The 16,879-nt window shown below is 39.9% G+C and overlaps 2 protein-coding genes across 2 annotated transcripts in view; both read right to left on the reverse strand.

Moving 5' to 3' along the window:
- LOC113166833 (eukaryotic translation initiation factor 4 gamma 1) overlaps positions 1-6,150 on the reverse strand; it is a 30,069-nt gene extending 23,919 nt beyond the window's left edge. The window contains exon 1 of the mRNA XM_026367012.1: positions 6,013-6,150. The gene's annotated coding sequence lies outside the window, so the exon portion shown is untranslated. The remainder of the gene's footprint in view (positions 1-6,012) is intronic.
- A 1,118-nt stretch (positions 6,151-7,268) lies between these two features.
- On the reverse strand, positions 7,269-16,608 carry psmd2 (proteasome 26S subunit, non-ATPase 2). The gene is made up of 21 exons (XM_026376883.1): positions 16,432-16,608; positions 15,206-15,262; positions 14,951-15,115; positions 14,431-14,552; positions 14,037-14,261; positions 13,761-13,919; positions 13,379-13,523; positions 12,723-12,783; positions 12,397-12,543; positions 12,099-12,205; positions 11,670-11,797; positions 11,418-11,505; positions 11,156-11,318; positions 10,829-10,930; positions 10,494-10,645; positions 9,704-9,787; positions 9,090-9,258; positions 8,698-8,792; positions 8,466-8,592; positions 8,209-8,327; positions 7,269-8,040 (listed from the first exon to the last, which is right to left on the reverse strand). Exons 1-21 carry the CDS (start codon positions 16,546-16,548, stop codon positions 7,858-7,860), a joined length of 2,715 nt encoding a protein of 904 aa, XP_026232668.1. The 5' UTR covers positions 16,549-16,608; the 3' UTR covers positions 7,269-7,857.
- Positions 16,609-16,879: the final 271 nt, after the last annotated feature.

The raw sequence follows: 16,879 nt of genomic DNA on the forward strand, positions 1-16,879 counted from the left end.
ACTGGTATGACAAGAGCACATGACAGGTCTGATGATACTAGTCCACAATGTCACAATGCAACATGTTATGAGAATGTTAGGTATCGTTTTGAAAGGCAGTAAAGGTGAAACCTCCAGTACATCAGTGGTGAGGTGCTTAAATGTTAACTTGTGTTTTTAACCAGCATATTGCCAATCTGTTGAAAAGCCATTTATATGATTAATAATATAAATAATCAACAAGTGAGTGTTTTTAAGGAGCACAGAACTACACTTAAGGTGTAGCTGAATAACAACTACACAAGAATCGGCAAAGGCAACACAAGGTCTGGTTCTCCAAGTGACTTTCTTCGTACATTTCAGATTCCAATCCAAAGAACTTCCCAGTCACCATAAAATACAAAGTGTGTGTTTCTATTAGTGGCCGCCTGAACTCTCCACCGACTAATCAGGCCGATCTTTGGCATTGGCATTATTAAATTGGAATTAGCCTAGATCTGCGCTCATGCTGACCGATTAAGACAAAGTGTCTGCAGGCAAATCAGCAGCCTGTACTGTGAGCATTTAACTCCTACAAGCATGTGTAAATTACCATGAGGTGCGAGTGACTCATCTGGATGCATTTTATTAGCACATGAAAAGAAAAGTGATTGAGATTAGCAGATCTGAAAATACAGTTAAGGTGTGTCTGCTGAAGTCCCTGTTCACTGTGACTAGAGGCACAGCTTTGCTCTTCCACACAGGTGAGCTGAGATTTTACTAGTTTACAACTGTATGTTGTTGCACTTGATTTGTGTGCAATAAAAGCGAGTAAAAACCCAATAAAATAGCTTTTAAAAAATACCTGATAAACAAGCACATTCACGAAATAGCAAACATCCTACTCTCAGGTCATCTGTGGTTTAGAAACTTTTTATTTTGAAATACTTTTTTATTTTTATAATGCATGAAATGCTAGGGTAATAATCTCTTATTTGTAATTGTTAAATTGTTGGATTTTATCTGATCTAAAAAGAGAAAAACCAACACCAGGAATAGTCAACCTCCCTATTCTCTAAAGATGGCCATCAGCCCCTGAAAAACCTACACTGTGACCCTTCCGAGTAAAGGGTTGTTTCCTGATTCCAGTGTATTCATCCTCCTTAAGTTATATGATCCTCACAATAGTGACACATCTGGTATTTATAGCTAAAGCCTACATTATCTCTGCCAATGACACACATACACCTTTTCCTGGCACTCACACAAACAGCAGAGTAGAAAGCCTGAGTCATGATGAATCAGCATGTTTTGTTTTTTTTTTTTTGTCAAAGAGGAAATCATGCTGCAGAAATGGTTGTAATCACCACTGTTACCATGAGTACCACGACACACAAATACAGGAAGACAAAAGACAATCAATTTCAACTGAGTGAGGGTTTGCATACAGACAGATATAACTCCCAGCTTGATAGACACAGGCTTTAACAACATTAATGGTAAACTCTTCCACTGTTGTACAGATGCCTTTGAGCTTAGACAGAAACAACAACATAATATACGTTAAGGTAAAGAAAGATTGTAGAGGCATGACGGGCAGCAGTTCAGTGGCTCATCCAGAGACAGAAAGATCAGACTGAGCACAGCTGACTGGGAGATGAAATACTGAGTTAACAATCTCAGGGTTAAAAGAGGGTCTCAGACTAACAACCTACATTGCTTCACAGGCTTTAGTCCTTGCACTGGGAAACACGCAAATAATGTTTAGGGAAAACACTTTCCTCAGTAGTAACACGTGGTCTGATTCTTAAACAATTGATGTATCAGCGACAAAAAGCTTGTTTGCAGGATTTATGAAAACAAGTAATCAGTACGAACTCTAGGCACAGTCTGAAGCATTCCCCTAAGCTGCCCATTTTTGCAGGAAACTGTGCTGTAGGGGAGGTATGTGAGCTAATGCAAGAGACCCCCACCCCCAATCACACAGAGTCCAGTCATTTGAGCTGGTCTGACATACAGCACTGTGAAGACCCAGCCACCAGCACCACCGCTGGTGAATCATACTCACTCAACTGTTGCATAAGCTTCAGCATGCATTCCCATGACCCATTAAGGAAAGGGGAAGAACATTCTAAAGATCTACTATGTCACCTTCAATACAGAGTGTGTGGCCACTGTGAATTAACCACTCTGTACAGATATAATCTAGATTCACTGAAAGCAGTGCAACTTTGCCACTAAATAACTGCTTAACACTTGTCCTAATACTATCTTAATTTGAGAAGAACTTAGCAAACACTGCTGCCTGATGATATCAGTGATGAAATGCATGAGTCAATGGCTTTGTGAGTTCGTGACCTGCTGCAGATTTTAAAATAATAAAAAAAAAATACTTCTTTTGTACATCACTATATAAAAATACACATTCCTCATATTTTGCTATGTCTGTTGATCCTTGCTTATGCATTCAGCAACTTCTACTACTACGTTACACACAGCTCATTAGCCTGCAGGTTACACATTTAGACAGAGTTTCAGTACATGGGTAAAAAAGAGACCTCTCTCATTTTCTTCAACTGAACAGTGCATTTAAGGCAGCAGGGACTAGCGCCACAGGGCACTATAGCAAAATGCTGTAGTCTGCTCAAGCGGAGAAAAAGTTGGATCAACTTTTCCAGCAGCCTAATGTGACGCCATCCAGCAAGGTGCTGTGCTGTGTAATCACATGCCAGCAAGCACACATTTCTGTGCTTCTGTTTTTTCTACTTCTACTACAACAGGAAAGCTGTATTTCTGTTGGTTACTTTGAGACTGAACACAGACAAAGATAGTTGATGCCGTGATAATTTCCCAGAGGTGTATGATCCTGACTCTAAGTATTAACAAGGTGATGTTTTGTGTCAAATAAGCTTTTTAAACTACCTCCAACTAGACTGTATTTCATTGTCTCATTAGCCCATAAAATATCACACCCTGACCAAGCCTGGGCATAAAACTCTGCGCTGCTTTATTTCAAGATTCTGCATTAAAAAGCAGAGAGTCTGAACAAAACCTTAGATTGCATCTTTATCTTCCAGAGAGCTTCAGCGTTGGTTTTGGTGTTGGCATAGCGTTGGCACAAAAATCTCCAGTGGTGGCATGTTTCACTTAACTTTAACTGTGGAAAACCATTATAGCTCAGATTTAGCCTGTAAGTCAGAAAAAATGGAAGCAGCATGCCTGTTATGAACAGAGTAGTGTTTTTGGTCCAAGCTTTATATGCAGAATCAGCATATTTTGAACAAATTAGGCCTTTATTCAAGTTCACTAACCTAAGCAGAAGGAAGTAAAAGTTATTTACACTAGCAGTTAAGGTTCTGCAATGCCATGCTACTTTTTAATTCTGTATTCCACTGATTTAATACATTGTAAGCTCTAAAATGACAGATCCTGTATTTTCCATAATGCAACCCAAAAGCATCTCACATTGTAGTAGATCTAATCTGATGACAAAAGTTTTTTTCTGACTTTAGAGATCTCACTAGTACTCATGATTACAAGCAATCTTGTAATCAACTAACAAGCAATGTTTTAATATTATGATACAGTAGCTACAACAAAACTAAGAAATTCAAAATAGACTTAACAGAATGGACTACTGTTCTCTGACAGGTCTTACAAAATCAAATTTGAAACCACAAAGTGTCAGTCACAAACAATTAACTAATGTGGCTTCAGTCAGACATTTCAGACTGAAAAGGATGTACAGACAGTGAAGGTTTAGCTCAAGTCACACAGCATCACACCAGCACAGCCTGTTCTACACGCCCCCTTCCCCTTCCCCTCCCCTCTGTTCCTCTGGCTAACTAACATTCTGCCAAAACCCACACATGTCCAGACTCTAGGCTTTCAAGTTTCACAACAGGAAGCTCAGCAGTGTCCTTATGTCAGGCAAACTGTGACAGCCTGGCTCTTCCTATCATGCATTTATCCTGTGATTGCACTTCTGCTATTAGGTTCATTCATTCCCTCTAGGTAAAGCATGTCTAAGGTCACTGCATAATATCCTGAAGTGATGAGTGGTAAACAAACATGCATGTTTGCAGACAAATGTGCTAAGCATCGGCCTATATTTGCTATAAGGTGTCCGTGTGGCATGCACAGGAAAGCGCATCCATTTTGGACCCACATTCCTAGCTAAGGTCACATGTCTGCAATGCCGAACATCAGTCTCAGGCTTGCCGCTACAAAAAAAGTGATCAACAAACGTCTAAACATGTCATAACAGTAACGCGACCTCTGAACTAGCAATGGGGCAAAATGCCACTATAAAAAGACAACTGCGACGTTCATAACAAGCTAACTATCCAGCGGTGGTGTGCTTAAAGAGTGGGGCACTTCTGCTACGACACAGGGGCGTGTCTGCCCGTCTACTCACGCACACCAGGCTCGACAGACAGCTATTTGCAAGGGATTATACTGAACACATACCTACACCGCAATCGGTTTAGCCAAAAACACCTACAAATATGCATAAGAAGACTTACAGCTGTATGTTGTGCTATTAGCCGTGCAGCTAACTGTCCTAGGCCCAATATGGATTTACCACGTGGTTTCTCCTGCTATTGGCGCGATGCACATCCCAGCTGCCGGCTTCATGCCAGCCACACCTCACCCGATGTCAGCCAAGAAAACAGTCTAGTTCATGTACACACGAAAACATACCAAACAACAACTTACGTTTTCTTGTAAAGTCAACTCTGCACGCAGGCGTGGCGTCGGGTCGGGTCGTGCCAATGAATGAGCATGTTAATCTACATAACTATCATGCTAAGGAGGCTGGTTATAAGCTCGTACTCAAAATGCTACTCACACTCAGTAGCTAAATAGGTTTGAAAGCCCCATAGGCAGAGCTGTCAAAGGTGTCGTGACAGTACTTAGCATTGTAACAAGGCAGAATGAGTCAGACACCTCCGTTTCACATCGCTGCCAAACATCTCGCCCAGTTTAACAGCGGCATCACCATTGCGACAGCCTAAATTTACACTGATACATTACAGGGCATGCTTGTTAGGAGATGCTGAAGGTAAATCCCATATTATGAGGCTTTTATTACAGCTTACCTGAAGGTACCCCACTCTCTCCAATGATCAAGTCAGCTGTCCTGTCAAACCAGTGTCAACCCCAATTCATACACATACCACCGCATGTAACGTCACATGTTTTTGGTTGTCTGGCAAACCAAGCTAGAAGAGCAGGGTTTGTTTTGCTCACGGCCACCGAGACTGTGCTGCATTATAGTGACATTTTTGAAACGATGACAACCTGATTATTTTGTCATCTTTACATATTTTACCTCTTAACACAAGCGGTTTCAGATTGCCGGCACCAATGGTACATCGCCATCACATGGTTTCAGGTATCAGGTTATAAGTCACGTTATGCTTGCTATTTGCAACCACGTCTGTCAACACACACATCTTTATATTAAAACAGTATGGCAAATATGGGTTCACACGCTTCACTGCTTTGGGATATGAGGCTCAAACTAGGGTAAACACAGCTTCGACAGATGACTAGTTTAACCAACCCCTACCCCTACCCTACCTCCTGCTAACCTACCTACCCCAGGCTAGCCTACTGTGTAACTAACGCTCGCTAGCAAACCTTTGGATAGCTAGCATCATAAATTACACAAACAACCGAAAACAACAACATTGTAATGCGATACATTACTAAAACACTAAACGTCTCCCTAGTAATGTTTCGTCTTGACTGTCTATCGTAGTATTAGCCTGCTAGCAGCACTAGCTAAAGTGAAGAAAGAACACCCACGTCGTCTTAGCAGGGAATGCTAACAACCAGCTAGCTAGCTAGCTAATCCCTGAAAACACAGCAGGAACACCAGCCAGCAGAAGCCACTGAGGAAAGTCACCACAGCTAGATATATTTCCAGACAACGAGGTGAAATGTACATTTGAAAGTCCATCCAGAGTCTCTGTATACCGGCGGCTTGAAACGTAAACAACAACGAAACGTTTTAATAAAGATTTTAGCTCCGGACCGCGGCATTACCTTTCTCTCCTTGAGTCCGCAAAGCCGGACGGACGGAAAATCATCCCGGAAGCCGGTAGCTAGGTAATTCCGGCAAAATCCCATCACGTGAATCTTTCCCAAAATGTTTTGGGTTGTAAATATTGTATTTTCTTTATTGTTTGGTCATGTGCACGGAATGGTTCAAAACATTTGTTCTAAAAATAGAACCAAATACCAATTTCCATGCTTCTAAAAATAGTTTTATTTCTCTTGTTTAAACTGCTACTATATATAGATTGTTACAACATACACTAGAATGACTGAATTACTATTGTCAGAGGTGCCCTCCAGTCACGCAATAAAATATTTGAGATTACTCTGCCCTGAATAATAAACCTTACCTCGCGTTTTTTCCCACAAAAACTCCACAAAGTATTTAAGAATTTCTTAAAACGCATGGAGATTTTCTCACTGAAAATATCTGAGAATAGGAATCTCCCACTTCCCTATGACCCCCATTCTCATTATAAGTGGTCTTTAAGACACTTTGAGGTACTTGTACCTTCCTCAGGTATTCTCATTCTATTATTATTTTTATTGCCAACATTCAGATACTGTACTTTTTATGTCAGTGAAGATTCTCAGTCATCCAGGTGGAGTTATCTGGAAGTTGAGTCAGGGCTACTTACGTCTTGTTAAGTCAAATGTTTCACTACTCATCCAAGTAGCTGGTATGCATATTTCCATTCACTACAATTATCTGACAGCTTTAATTACTTTACAAATGTAAATCTTCCTCCAAAATGTAATCAAATGATAAATTATGTCTTAATGAGGAGTAAGAACCTGGGAGTATACAAACTAGTGTTGATCAACTCCACAACTTCACCAAAGACCATCTTTGTACCATGTCACCATCAAGGTACATTTTAATTATTACTATTGTTTTTTTCCCCCATGTTATTATTATTCAAAGGTTTCCTAAAATTTTTTAGAAAGTTTAGTTTTGCTTATTTGGTTGACTATGTATACTTTTTCCATTTATAGTCCAAATTAATAAGCCTATAAACCACATTGACTTAAATGATTATTAGACTGGTATTATCTTAATATTTGAGACGCTACAAATTATTCTTATAAATGCAAACATGACATTTTAAGGTAATAAACCTTCTCGTCTCAAATGCTGCCCATGAATCACACTAACAGCACAGAAGACAACAAAGTAGAATCCAACATAAGTTACATACATTTCTGAGTGGATGAGGGAACCAAATCAAATAAACACACAGCCATCGCATTTCCACCATGAGGATTTCAATTTTTATTTTTGTTTCAACTTTTCATAGTACTGTAACAAAAACCAAAGGAAAAAAAAAAACATGAAAGAAAACACATTTTTTCCTGCTCAAATTACAAAAGATGACTTCGCATGTTGAGTAGTTGGGGAAAAAAACATCTGAAACACTGATGTGGACTGAGCAGTTGTTTACTGATGGCTGTAATGACGCATACAGGAGGGTGGTGAACAGTTCCCAAATCTGAACTAGTGCTGGGTCAGTCAAACAGCTGGTTCAGTACATGTGGGAGAAGTGAATCAAAATTAGAGCAATGAGGAAACCATCTATGTAGGGTGAATGAGGTCCCAGTTTAACCCTCCCTGTGTCATGCCAGTCCAATTAAATAGACCCCAACCATCAGTTTTTAATGACTGCTCTAGCTGGGCCACAGATGACAGTGATTAGACACAGCAAGGAAAAAGGACAGGCCTGCCCTGCTCTTTCAGTAGAGCGAAAAACAACTATACCAACTGCAGAGAGCTGTGGAGGGCTACCTTTACAAACAGCGGGAGAAACAAGTGAGAGTGGGCATTTTGGAAATAGTCTAGGTTTCATAGTTGGGGTTCTTGCGGAGGATTACAAAGCCCTCCAGGATAGGGGTGACAGGGAGGTACTCCTCTGTGGCCAGCTCTGCCCTCTCTCCATGTGCCAACAGCACCGGTGTGGTGTGAGTCTGGAAACCTGTGATGGCCTTTGGCTTGCCTGCCTGGCCCACAACATCCACAGCCTGGACACAGATCATACAAATAAACTCATGAGAAGCAGAGTTATTATACTCTCAGCCATTGTTGTATTGTTTTCTTAATTGTAAAACCCAAAAAACAATTTAATACACAAATATGGCAGCATTTTCACAAACACTCCAGTGTTTAGATTTCCTTATTCTAGGTTTTACCTGTCCAACTCTGACAGATACTGGCAGTGGACGCAGCTCCTCATCAAATGTGACCAACATACGTGGCTGCATGGCTGCTACCAGGCCATAGAGAATGTAGTGAGATTTTCCCAGGATTACTGTAATGCACACAGTAAACAACAGAGGGCATTTTAGCACTGTGGAATCACTACTAAATACAGCATTAAATAACAAAACAGTAATAGATAATGTTAAATGTATAGTAGGCAAACACAGGAGATGGAAAATAAACTGACTGTTTTTGACATCAAGGAAGGAAACAAGCACAGTGAGCAGCCCTGCTACGGCAACCTGACTCATCAGCTGCCTGTCGCTATGGTAGGGACAGAGTGTCAATGTGCCTTTGCCCAGGTGAGTCAGACCCTGCGGTGATGCAAACAGCAAAAAGTCAATAGTCATTGACAAACACACACTTTACCAAAGGTTTACTTGTGTCTGGTAAAGAGTAGCTTTTGTGTTGCCACCCACCTGAGCCAGTCGGACCATGAAGAGATTGTTGGGGTCTTTGGCGTGATACTGTGCCAGCTGCCGCAGCATGGCGGCCAGGCGGGCATTATTTGTGCCTGAGGAAATGGAAAAGAGCCTGTCAAATATGTTAAGGAAGTTGACACCACAAGCACGTCCAGAGGCTGCATTGTGCATCACTGAATATGACAAATGCACGACAAATATGCCATTATTTTGACAAACTGTAACATGTAACACACAGGAAGTTAAAGCAAGTCTAAAGATTAAGGAACTAGTTATTTTAATAGTCTCAGCAAATGTAACTTGAACAGACATTAAATTGAATAATTATGTCACTGGTATTGTTGCAGTTTTTAACAAGAACATTTAACAACATAATGCACAGAACCTACCACTGCCGACCATGCCCATGGCAAAGATGGAGTTGTGAGAGACCTCTGGGTCAGCATCATGGGAAAATTTGCTGAGCGTGTCCAAGATGTTCAGACGAGGGTTAGACACTGAAATAAGAGCCAGGGCTAGGGGCACTGCTCGCCTCAGGGTGGGCTCACCATAACGCAGCTGATAATTGTAGAGAAAAATAAAAGTTGAACCTACATAACAATGTTACATAGTTCAAGAGAGAAAGAAAAAAGTGGTACAAATTTTTCTAGCGTCACATTAGAGAACACATAGTTGGCACATGACAGAAGGGAACTGTTTATACTATGATCTTTCTTTGATTCATTAAGAACAGTAGGGTGAGTAAGTACATGGAAATCAATGACAGATCACTGTTGTGATGATGAGAAAGGTATGAGGAGAGATCAAAGGAAGGATGATGAGGTCTAGAAATACAAAAGTACTGTTTAGTCTTCTTTAGTCAAGATAACAAGACAAAACATTTCGAGCAGACTTTGAGGAAGAAAATGTAAAAAAAACAATAGGAAACAAGATGTGTTGAGATGAGAGACCACATTCAATAAATGTAAACAAATAATACTAGAATAAAAGCAGTACTACTGACCAGATGTCCAAATGTTCGCAGTGCCATTTCAGAGCCAATCTCCTCTCCCATGGCAATCAGGGCAATACCAAGAACAGCTACTCCCTTTAAGGAAAACATGAAAATAAATTATCTTCTACCTTTGCCAATGCAAAATTTTATATTAGAGGCACTTCCAGAGGCGATCCAACAGTTGATACAGGAACTAGTCAACAGATAAAAATGTGATCACATATCTGCCTAGTGAAAAACATTCACAGATTGACTGCTTACTAATCTGGGCAATTTTTGGCATTTTTAGTTAATCGCATGTTGCATGTCTACACTCATACCAGCTAATTAATAAAAATTAGCAGCCTACAGCAGGAGCTTTCTTGTGTACTTGCAACCAAAAACGCACAAATGTGAAAACTTATTTGGGTGCACTCATGCAAATGTTGCAACCTGATGCATTTTATTAGCACCAGAAAACAGCAGTGAAGGGGGAGGCAGGGGATCTCATAATACAGTTATTGTGTTGCTTGCTTTACATTTATGAATAGAGGGAGCACAGGTGAGCTAAGACACTTGTTTACGACTGTAGATCATTCCATTTTAAACAAAATCAAAACTTAAATGTAATTTACTGATTGATTGATTGGTTAAGAAGTTAAGAAAAAGACACAGCAAATGAGGGAAATAAAATAAAACAATGAGACTAATGTGCACGTAATATAAGAAGAAGAACAACAATAATAACATTTGGCATGAGTGACAATTATATCACTATAACTGATGTATAAAGATAAGAGCAGTAATTAGTCCTCCTTACCTGGTGCGAGCCCATGTCAGCAGCAGACTCCTTCTTGTCTTTGTCCTTCTTATCTTTCTTGTCCTTGTCTTCGTCTTTTTCTTTGTCCTTGGCTTCGTAGTGCTCACTGCAGATATGGAGAAGCTGCTGCACTTTCAGCACATTACCAGAACCTGGGAGGACACAAATTATTACACTGAGTTACAGAATGACAATCCTGAAATCAGAGATTAAATCAGCAGATATGGCAACGTACATGGCTATTTATAGAAGGTACAGAGAGAGGTTGACTGATGGATAGTTGCATGTGTGCAAACAGAAAAAATCTCAAAATCAAGACCAAACTTCAGACTGACCTGCATATGCACAGATATCCACTAGTGTATTTGCAAAGCTGCGGAAAGGTTCGGGTACAACCTGTAGAGCTGCCAAAGTTGTCTCAATTGCTTCTCCTTTACCTAAGGCCAAAAAAAAAAGACAATATGAAAGACCAATATGACAGTTACAACCCGAGGGACAGGTTGAAAAGATACAAAGATATTGGGACTAATATCTGTCACAGATGCTGCAACACAACGGTGGATCCAGAAAACAATGTCACACACTATCCTTATGTTTCACTTTTAAAAAGTCTCATTTTATTATAGTTATGGATTCAGGTGCCTTTTGTCAGTCATGCTTACCGAGGTGGTTGAGTCCAAGGCCTAGAGGCAGCCAGCGGGCATATGTGTCCTTCAGCTCCTGTTCGTTCTTCTCCATGATGGTTTGAACAATGGTTGAGGTCACGTCACCATTACAAGACCCTACTGCGATCATACCACATGCCAGCGCTGTCACTCCAACAACCTGACAGATTAGAAACACACTCACTCTTGATGCCTCTGAAATTGCCATAAATGTAGAGTGAGAAGGCTTGTTGTTCCAACAGAAAACACACATTCATACCTCCATGCTGGATTTGGAGTCCCCCATGACAGGGAGAAGCAGAGAGAGGACATCTTCTCTGTTTGAGCCAGCATATGCTAGCCCCAGTCTGAAATCAAGACAAAAAGGATTAGGACACACTGAAAACATCACTTTGTGAATCTATACAAGAAAGATCTGCAGTACTATAGCAGTACAACAACTTGCACAAAGAAGTAGGAAGAAATACTCTAAGATGATATTTAGGTTTCGACACAAGATCCTCCTCCTCACCCAAAGATGGCTCCTATCCTCATAACATTGCTGTTGTGGAGGACGTAGTCAGAGAGCAGAGCCAGGGCTGGGTCACATTCATTCCTCACTCCTGAGTTTACAATGCCGCAGGCCAAGAGGGCCCCAGACTGCACAAGGGTAACACAGGTATAAGAAAATCATTTCCTGCATATAAATAAGCTTATATTCAGATAACACTAGTTAAGTAAAGACAGTTTTGTCATTCAGTTAACACTATGAATATGGACAACTGGAAGCTGAAGTGTTGAAATAACAAAAAAACAAATTTGTATTGCCGTTGAACCAATAACGTAATGTGATACTGAGATGGAATTCTTTTAATAGTCACTGTAAAAATTTAAGGATATTACCACCCTGTAATTCAAAAACAGCTCTACAACAGACACCTTTAATTCTTCCTAGCTTTACCTTAATGTAGTCCTCTGACGAATAGAGGTATTTGTCAATTTGAGTCAGACCACCGTCCACATCCCACAGCAAGATCATGCCCAAGGAGGCTGCAGCGCTCAACATGCCTGATGAGATTTAAACCAACGTTAGTCACCAAACAACCAAATAAAAAGCACATAAGTAAAAGAAGAGAACTAAATGAAAACACTATAAAGATACAGATCTATCAGAGATAATATAGTTAGAAAAGCAGAGTGAGTTGTGTAGTTACAATGCCCATCTACTACAGCTATTACATCTGTGCGTCTTCTTTTACCATGGTCCTTGTTCTTGTACAGCCACTTGTTGCCATCGTCTGTGAGCAACTTGTCTTGTCCAAAAGCAGCATTGACAAAACCGTTCACAAAGGAAGAGGCCAAGTTCATACGTGCAGAGTCCACCTGGGATCCACTGCCTCCAAACCCTGTAACACACAGCACAGAAGTCAATGCAACATAAATAGCACATTTTCACCGATGCTGAAATATCACTTAAGGTTATCGTGTTTTACTGATTAGTTTAAATCAGCAGCCATGTTAATTCTCAACTAGAGTGAGTTAGCTCTGTCACTACAACTCAGCCCAACTCTACATATGGACTCACTGTTGTTTTCCAGGTGTGTTTTGTAGATGTCATCTGGGACTTTGGGTTCCATGATGTCCAACTGCGGAGGACAAGATGAGTCATATTAATGAAAATGAAAATGTTTTGAGTCATACTGAGAAACTAAAGGCTATTTGAAAGTGACCGTCTGGGTTTATTATCTCCCATCTGCTACTGTGAGTCATTTACCATTATTCTTTCAGTGGGAAAAAGTAATTTCCTTTCCCGAGTCTCCAGTGGTAAAAGTGGCCATCATCCTCTTATTTCCTTTTCCATCTGTAATCTAGTCCCAGCCTCACACTCATTACACCTTTTATTTATCTACATTTATCCCTTTCAATTGGAAATCATTCCACACTATCTTATTTCAGTTGTAAACTGCATATATCAGCCCTCTAATGGTTATACTATGCTCCACTACTATGCTTTATTATTATTATTATTATTTTTTAAACAGGAAGCAGAAGAAATCTCAGAGGTTACAACTTTGTTGCTTTTCTGTAAAAAAAATAATCCAATTAACTAATTGTCTATCCCATACAAGAGCATGTAGATTAACAGTTCTTTAAAGTTCTTTAAAGCAGCTTTTGTTATTTACAGTGTAAATAACTAATGTGTAAAATTGGCTTATATATATCTTAAACCCTCTTCCTTACCTCTCTAGCCAAAGCCAAGAAGTTGCTGTTGAGCTGCACATTAGACATGATCTCTGTAAGGTCCTCATAGTCCTCCACATCCTCATTAAGCTCCAGGAACATGCCATGGCGTCCCAGCATGAAGGCCATCTGCTTCTGAATGACTCTGCACAGGACAGTGATGTAGAAAGTTTGACTTTCCATATAAACCAGTTATACAACAAGACTTGAATTAAAAAAATATAACAAGCGCACAACAAAAAGCCACAGCATTAAGTAAGAAATATCATTGTTTACTCTTAAAAACATCTGTCTGTATTCATCTTAATGCTGTAACACCTTTTGCTCATTTTGCCATTATACCCATTGTTGTTCTCTAGAAATTGTGTTTTATTGCCCTTACATGTCTTTGCAGGATGTAAAGATGTTTTCTACTAGCTCCACATCATTGAGCATCAGGGCCAGCCGCAGGGCCTCCGGATAACGGTTGAACTTTCTGAAGATGTTCAGGGCACATCTCAGCAGTGCCGAGTTTTCAGGCTCAGGAACATAACTCACACAACTAGAGAAAACATGGAGAAAGTTTAAGGATGGACACATTTTTGTAACAATTTCAAGACCTGTTTTTTGAAAATTAGGTTTGCATTTTCAGGGTTAACAGTGCAAAACCTAAACATACCTGGTGAGGTAGAGACAGACCTTGCCATAAGCATTTTCATCGATGTAGTGTTCCAGCATATCCAACCTTTCAATCTCCATCAGCAGGTCGCATGCCTCATGTTCAGCATTGTGTGCCATGTTGTAGGGCACAATCTCCTTGACTAGTTTTAGCAGCGTCTCCTGCTGTGCCTTGTCATTCTCCTCTACCTCCTGCCACTCTTTAGCCACCTCACCTGCCAGGTGCCTGATATTATGGACAGAAAAAACATGCCACAAAGAAATGACGCAAACAGCAAAAAGAAAAACAAACAAAAAAGAGAAACAGAATAAGTTGAGATCAGTATCAGGCTTTAGTTGCACCAAATCACAATTCTATTGTACCAATCACGATCTGTTGGTGGTTATGGACTTACCTGACATACTCATGACCCCAGGAAGCCAACTCTTCCTGTGAACCCAACAGACGGTACTTCAGGCACTCCCTCTCACCACTCATGGTCATGGCCAGCACTGACACCACATCAGCACAGAAACGCTGCAAATATAAAACACCAAGTAATATTTGATCTTGATTTCTTCAGTCAACTTGTGTATACATCAATGTGTATCCAATTTAACCTTTATACTAATATTTTTGTAAATTATAAATGGCAGGTTTTAGTCAGTTTTTAACTTTTTGATGTAATTTTTGTAATTATACATTTGCCACTGAACCACTGTTTTAAATTCTTACATTTGATTTTCAGCAATTGTCATGATGCCTTACATTACTTTAAAAGGAGAAAAAAAAAAAAAAAAAGATTTCAGTAGGCTCCAGTTTCATACTCCTACAGTGAGCCAATGAGAGTGTAGTTTTACTGCAAAGTAATAAAATACTTTAATTTAAATTTCTTATAACACAGCATAATATAGTATAGAAACATTCAGCCTTACCTTGTTTTCTCCCGGAGCCATGGTCTCATAAATCTCTTTGAGCTTGCCATAGTGTGGGCGCAGGAATTTGAGAGGCTTGGGTACTGAGGTCATGGATGTGGTTGACGAGCGGATTTGTCTTCGAAGCTCTTCCAATGCAGGTTGGTACAGTGCTGTGTTCTTCTCCTGCCAATGTGCAGAAAAATGAGAGTTTGTTTCCCTTGCAAGGGTTTTTAAATCCTGATACACAGAGGAGTTTTAAAAAGAAATACTCACACTCAGTCTCTCCACCATCATCTCCAGGTCCTCTTGTAACTGCTTGTCTTCCTCTGACTGAAGCAGTGAAAGAAGAGAATAACATTATTGTGAATAAAAGAGTAAGGACTCATCTCTTATCACTGCTTTAGGTGTCATAAGGGAGATAGATTAATACAATTATAGCATCGAAGGTGCCTATTTGAACTACTTTAAACTGTACATCAGCACTTTACATTTTCAGTTACCTGTTGACTTTATATTCTCCTGTTATACACTGATAGTGCTTTTAATGTTGTAATAAGAAGCTGTCAGCATAGGTGCAGTTGGTGCAGAAAGCTCTGATGCAGTGTGTTCTTGTTCTGACACCTGTTATTAATGACCATAATTATGTTCTCCTATGATGATCACCACAATCTATCAGGTGGTAATAATGTCATAGCTGGTCAGTGTATTTCTAATGTGCAGAAATACAGTAAGTGCCTTGGTGGTGCAATTACAGCCATTTTAACTTGTTCACTTTAAATTGTAATCGTCTGAATCACTTTATTTCACTTTAACACCTGGATCTAGTTTACTTATGTTAAACTGTGCACTACCCTATGTTACACATTACAATCGTGGAAATACTACATTAATTATAAACAATAAAAATGTGTGTTTGTTTGTACTAAGACCGAAGACAATCTACCCAGTGACATTTAATTGTACTGGCTAAATAGTTAATTAATAAAAGACGGCTAGCTAGCTAAAACCTGAACTACCACATTAGTCTAGAGTTGGTAAGTCCTAACCTCATGCATATTGAACGGTGCAACAGATTGTTGTACTTTACTTTATGCTAGCTGCTGTATCATACACAGCGTTTTAGCCACAGCTAGGACCAGCTAGCTAAAATAGATATCACTTCAGCGGGCAAAGCTAACGCTGATGACAGTACAGACAGCAGCGATAACAACTAGCAAGCTAGCGTTAGCTAACCGGCTCAATTTAGCTAGGCTAAAGTGAGCTGACGGGGGAGTTTAGTTTGCAGGTGTTTTAAACAACCATAATATACAAATAAGTCAGACTGGTAATGTTCCATATGAAAAACAGTCAAAGTAAATAAAATGTAATTTGTCGTCTCTCCTGACTTCAGTGACTTCGGCCTACTCAACCATGTTGTCAAAGCGGCAGTGACTAAGGCAAAATAACACCTCTGGCTACCGCAGCACATAGTTGAATGAGGGAAAAATAGCCCCACTTACCAGTTCTTGCTCCTCTTTCTTGTCCTTATCTTTGGGCTGCTGGCCCTTTTCCTTGTCCTTCTCCTTCTCATCAGTCTTTTCGGGATGCTTATTCTCTTTGTTTTTTGCCCCCTCCATAGTTGCGGCTCTAGGAACTATCGGCTAGCAAGCGGAACTGAGGAGGACTGTGCCGCTGCTTCTTCTTCTTTGGAAACTATATGTCCTCTTGTTTTCTTTAGCGCCCCTGCTGGCGGTGAATTGCTATTGGTGTTTGTCGGTACTTCACGTCCTGCAAATATTTTCTAGCACGCTCAAGCACACATTTCTAAATATACAATAAAAGCTGATTCTTTAAATAGATAACTTATTATTTTGAGTATTTATACCACATTTAACATAAAAACACCAATACATTTAATAATTATATATGGTAAACCCATATCTCCTACACTTTGCGAGGGCATTAAAG

This window comes from Anabas testudineus, chromosome 13 (genome assembly GCF_900324465.2).
Source record: "Anabas testudineus chromosome 13, fAnaTes1.2, whole genome shotgun sequence".
In the NCBI taxonomy this organism is placed as follows: Eukaryota; Metazoa; Chordata; class Actinopteri; order Anabantiformes; family Anabantidae; genus Anabas; species Anabas testudineus.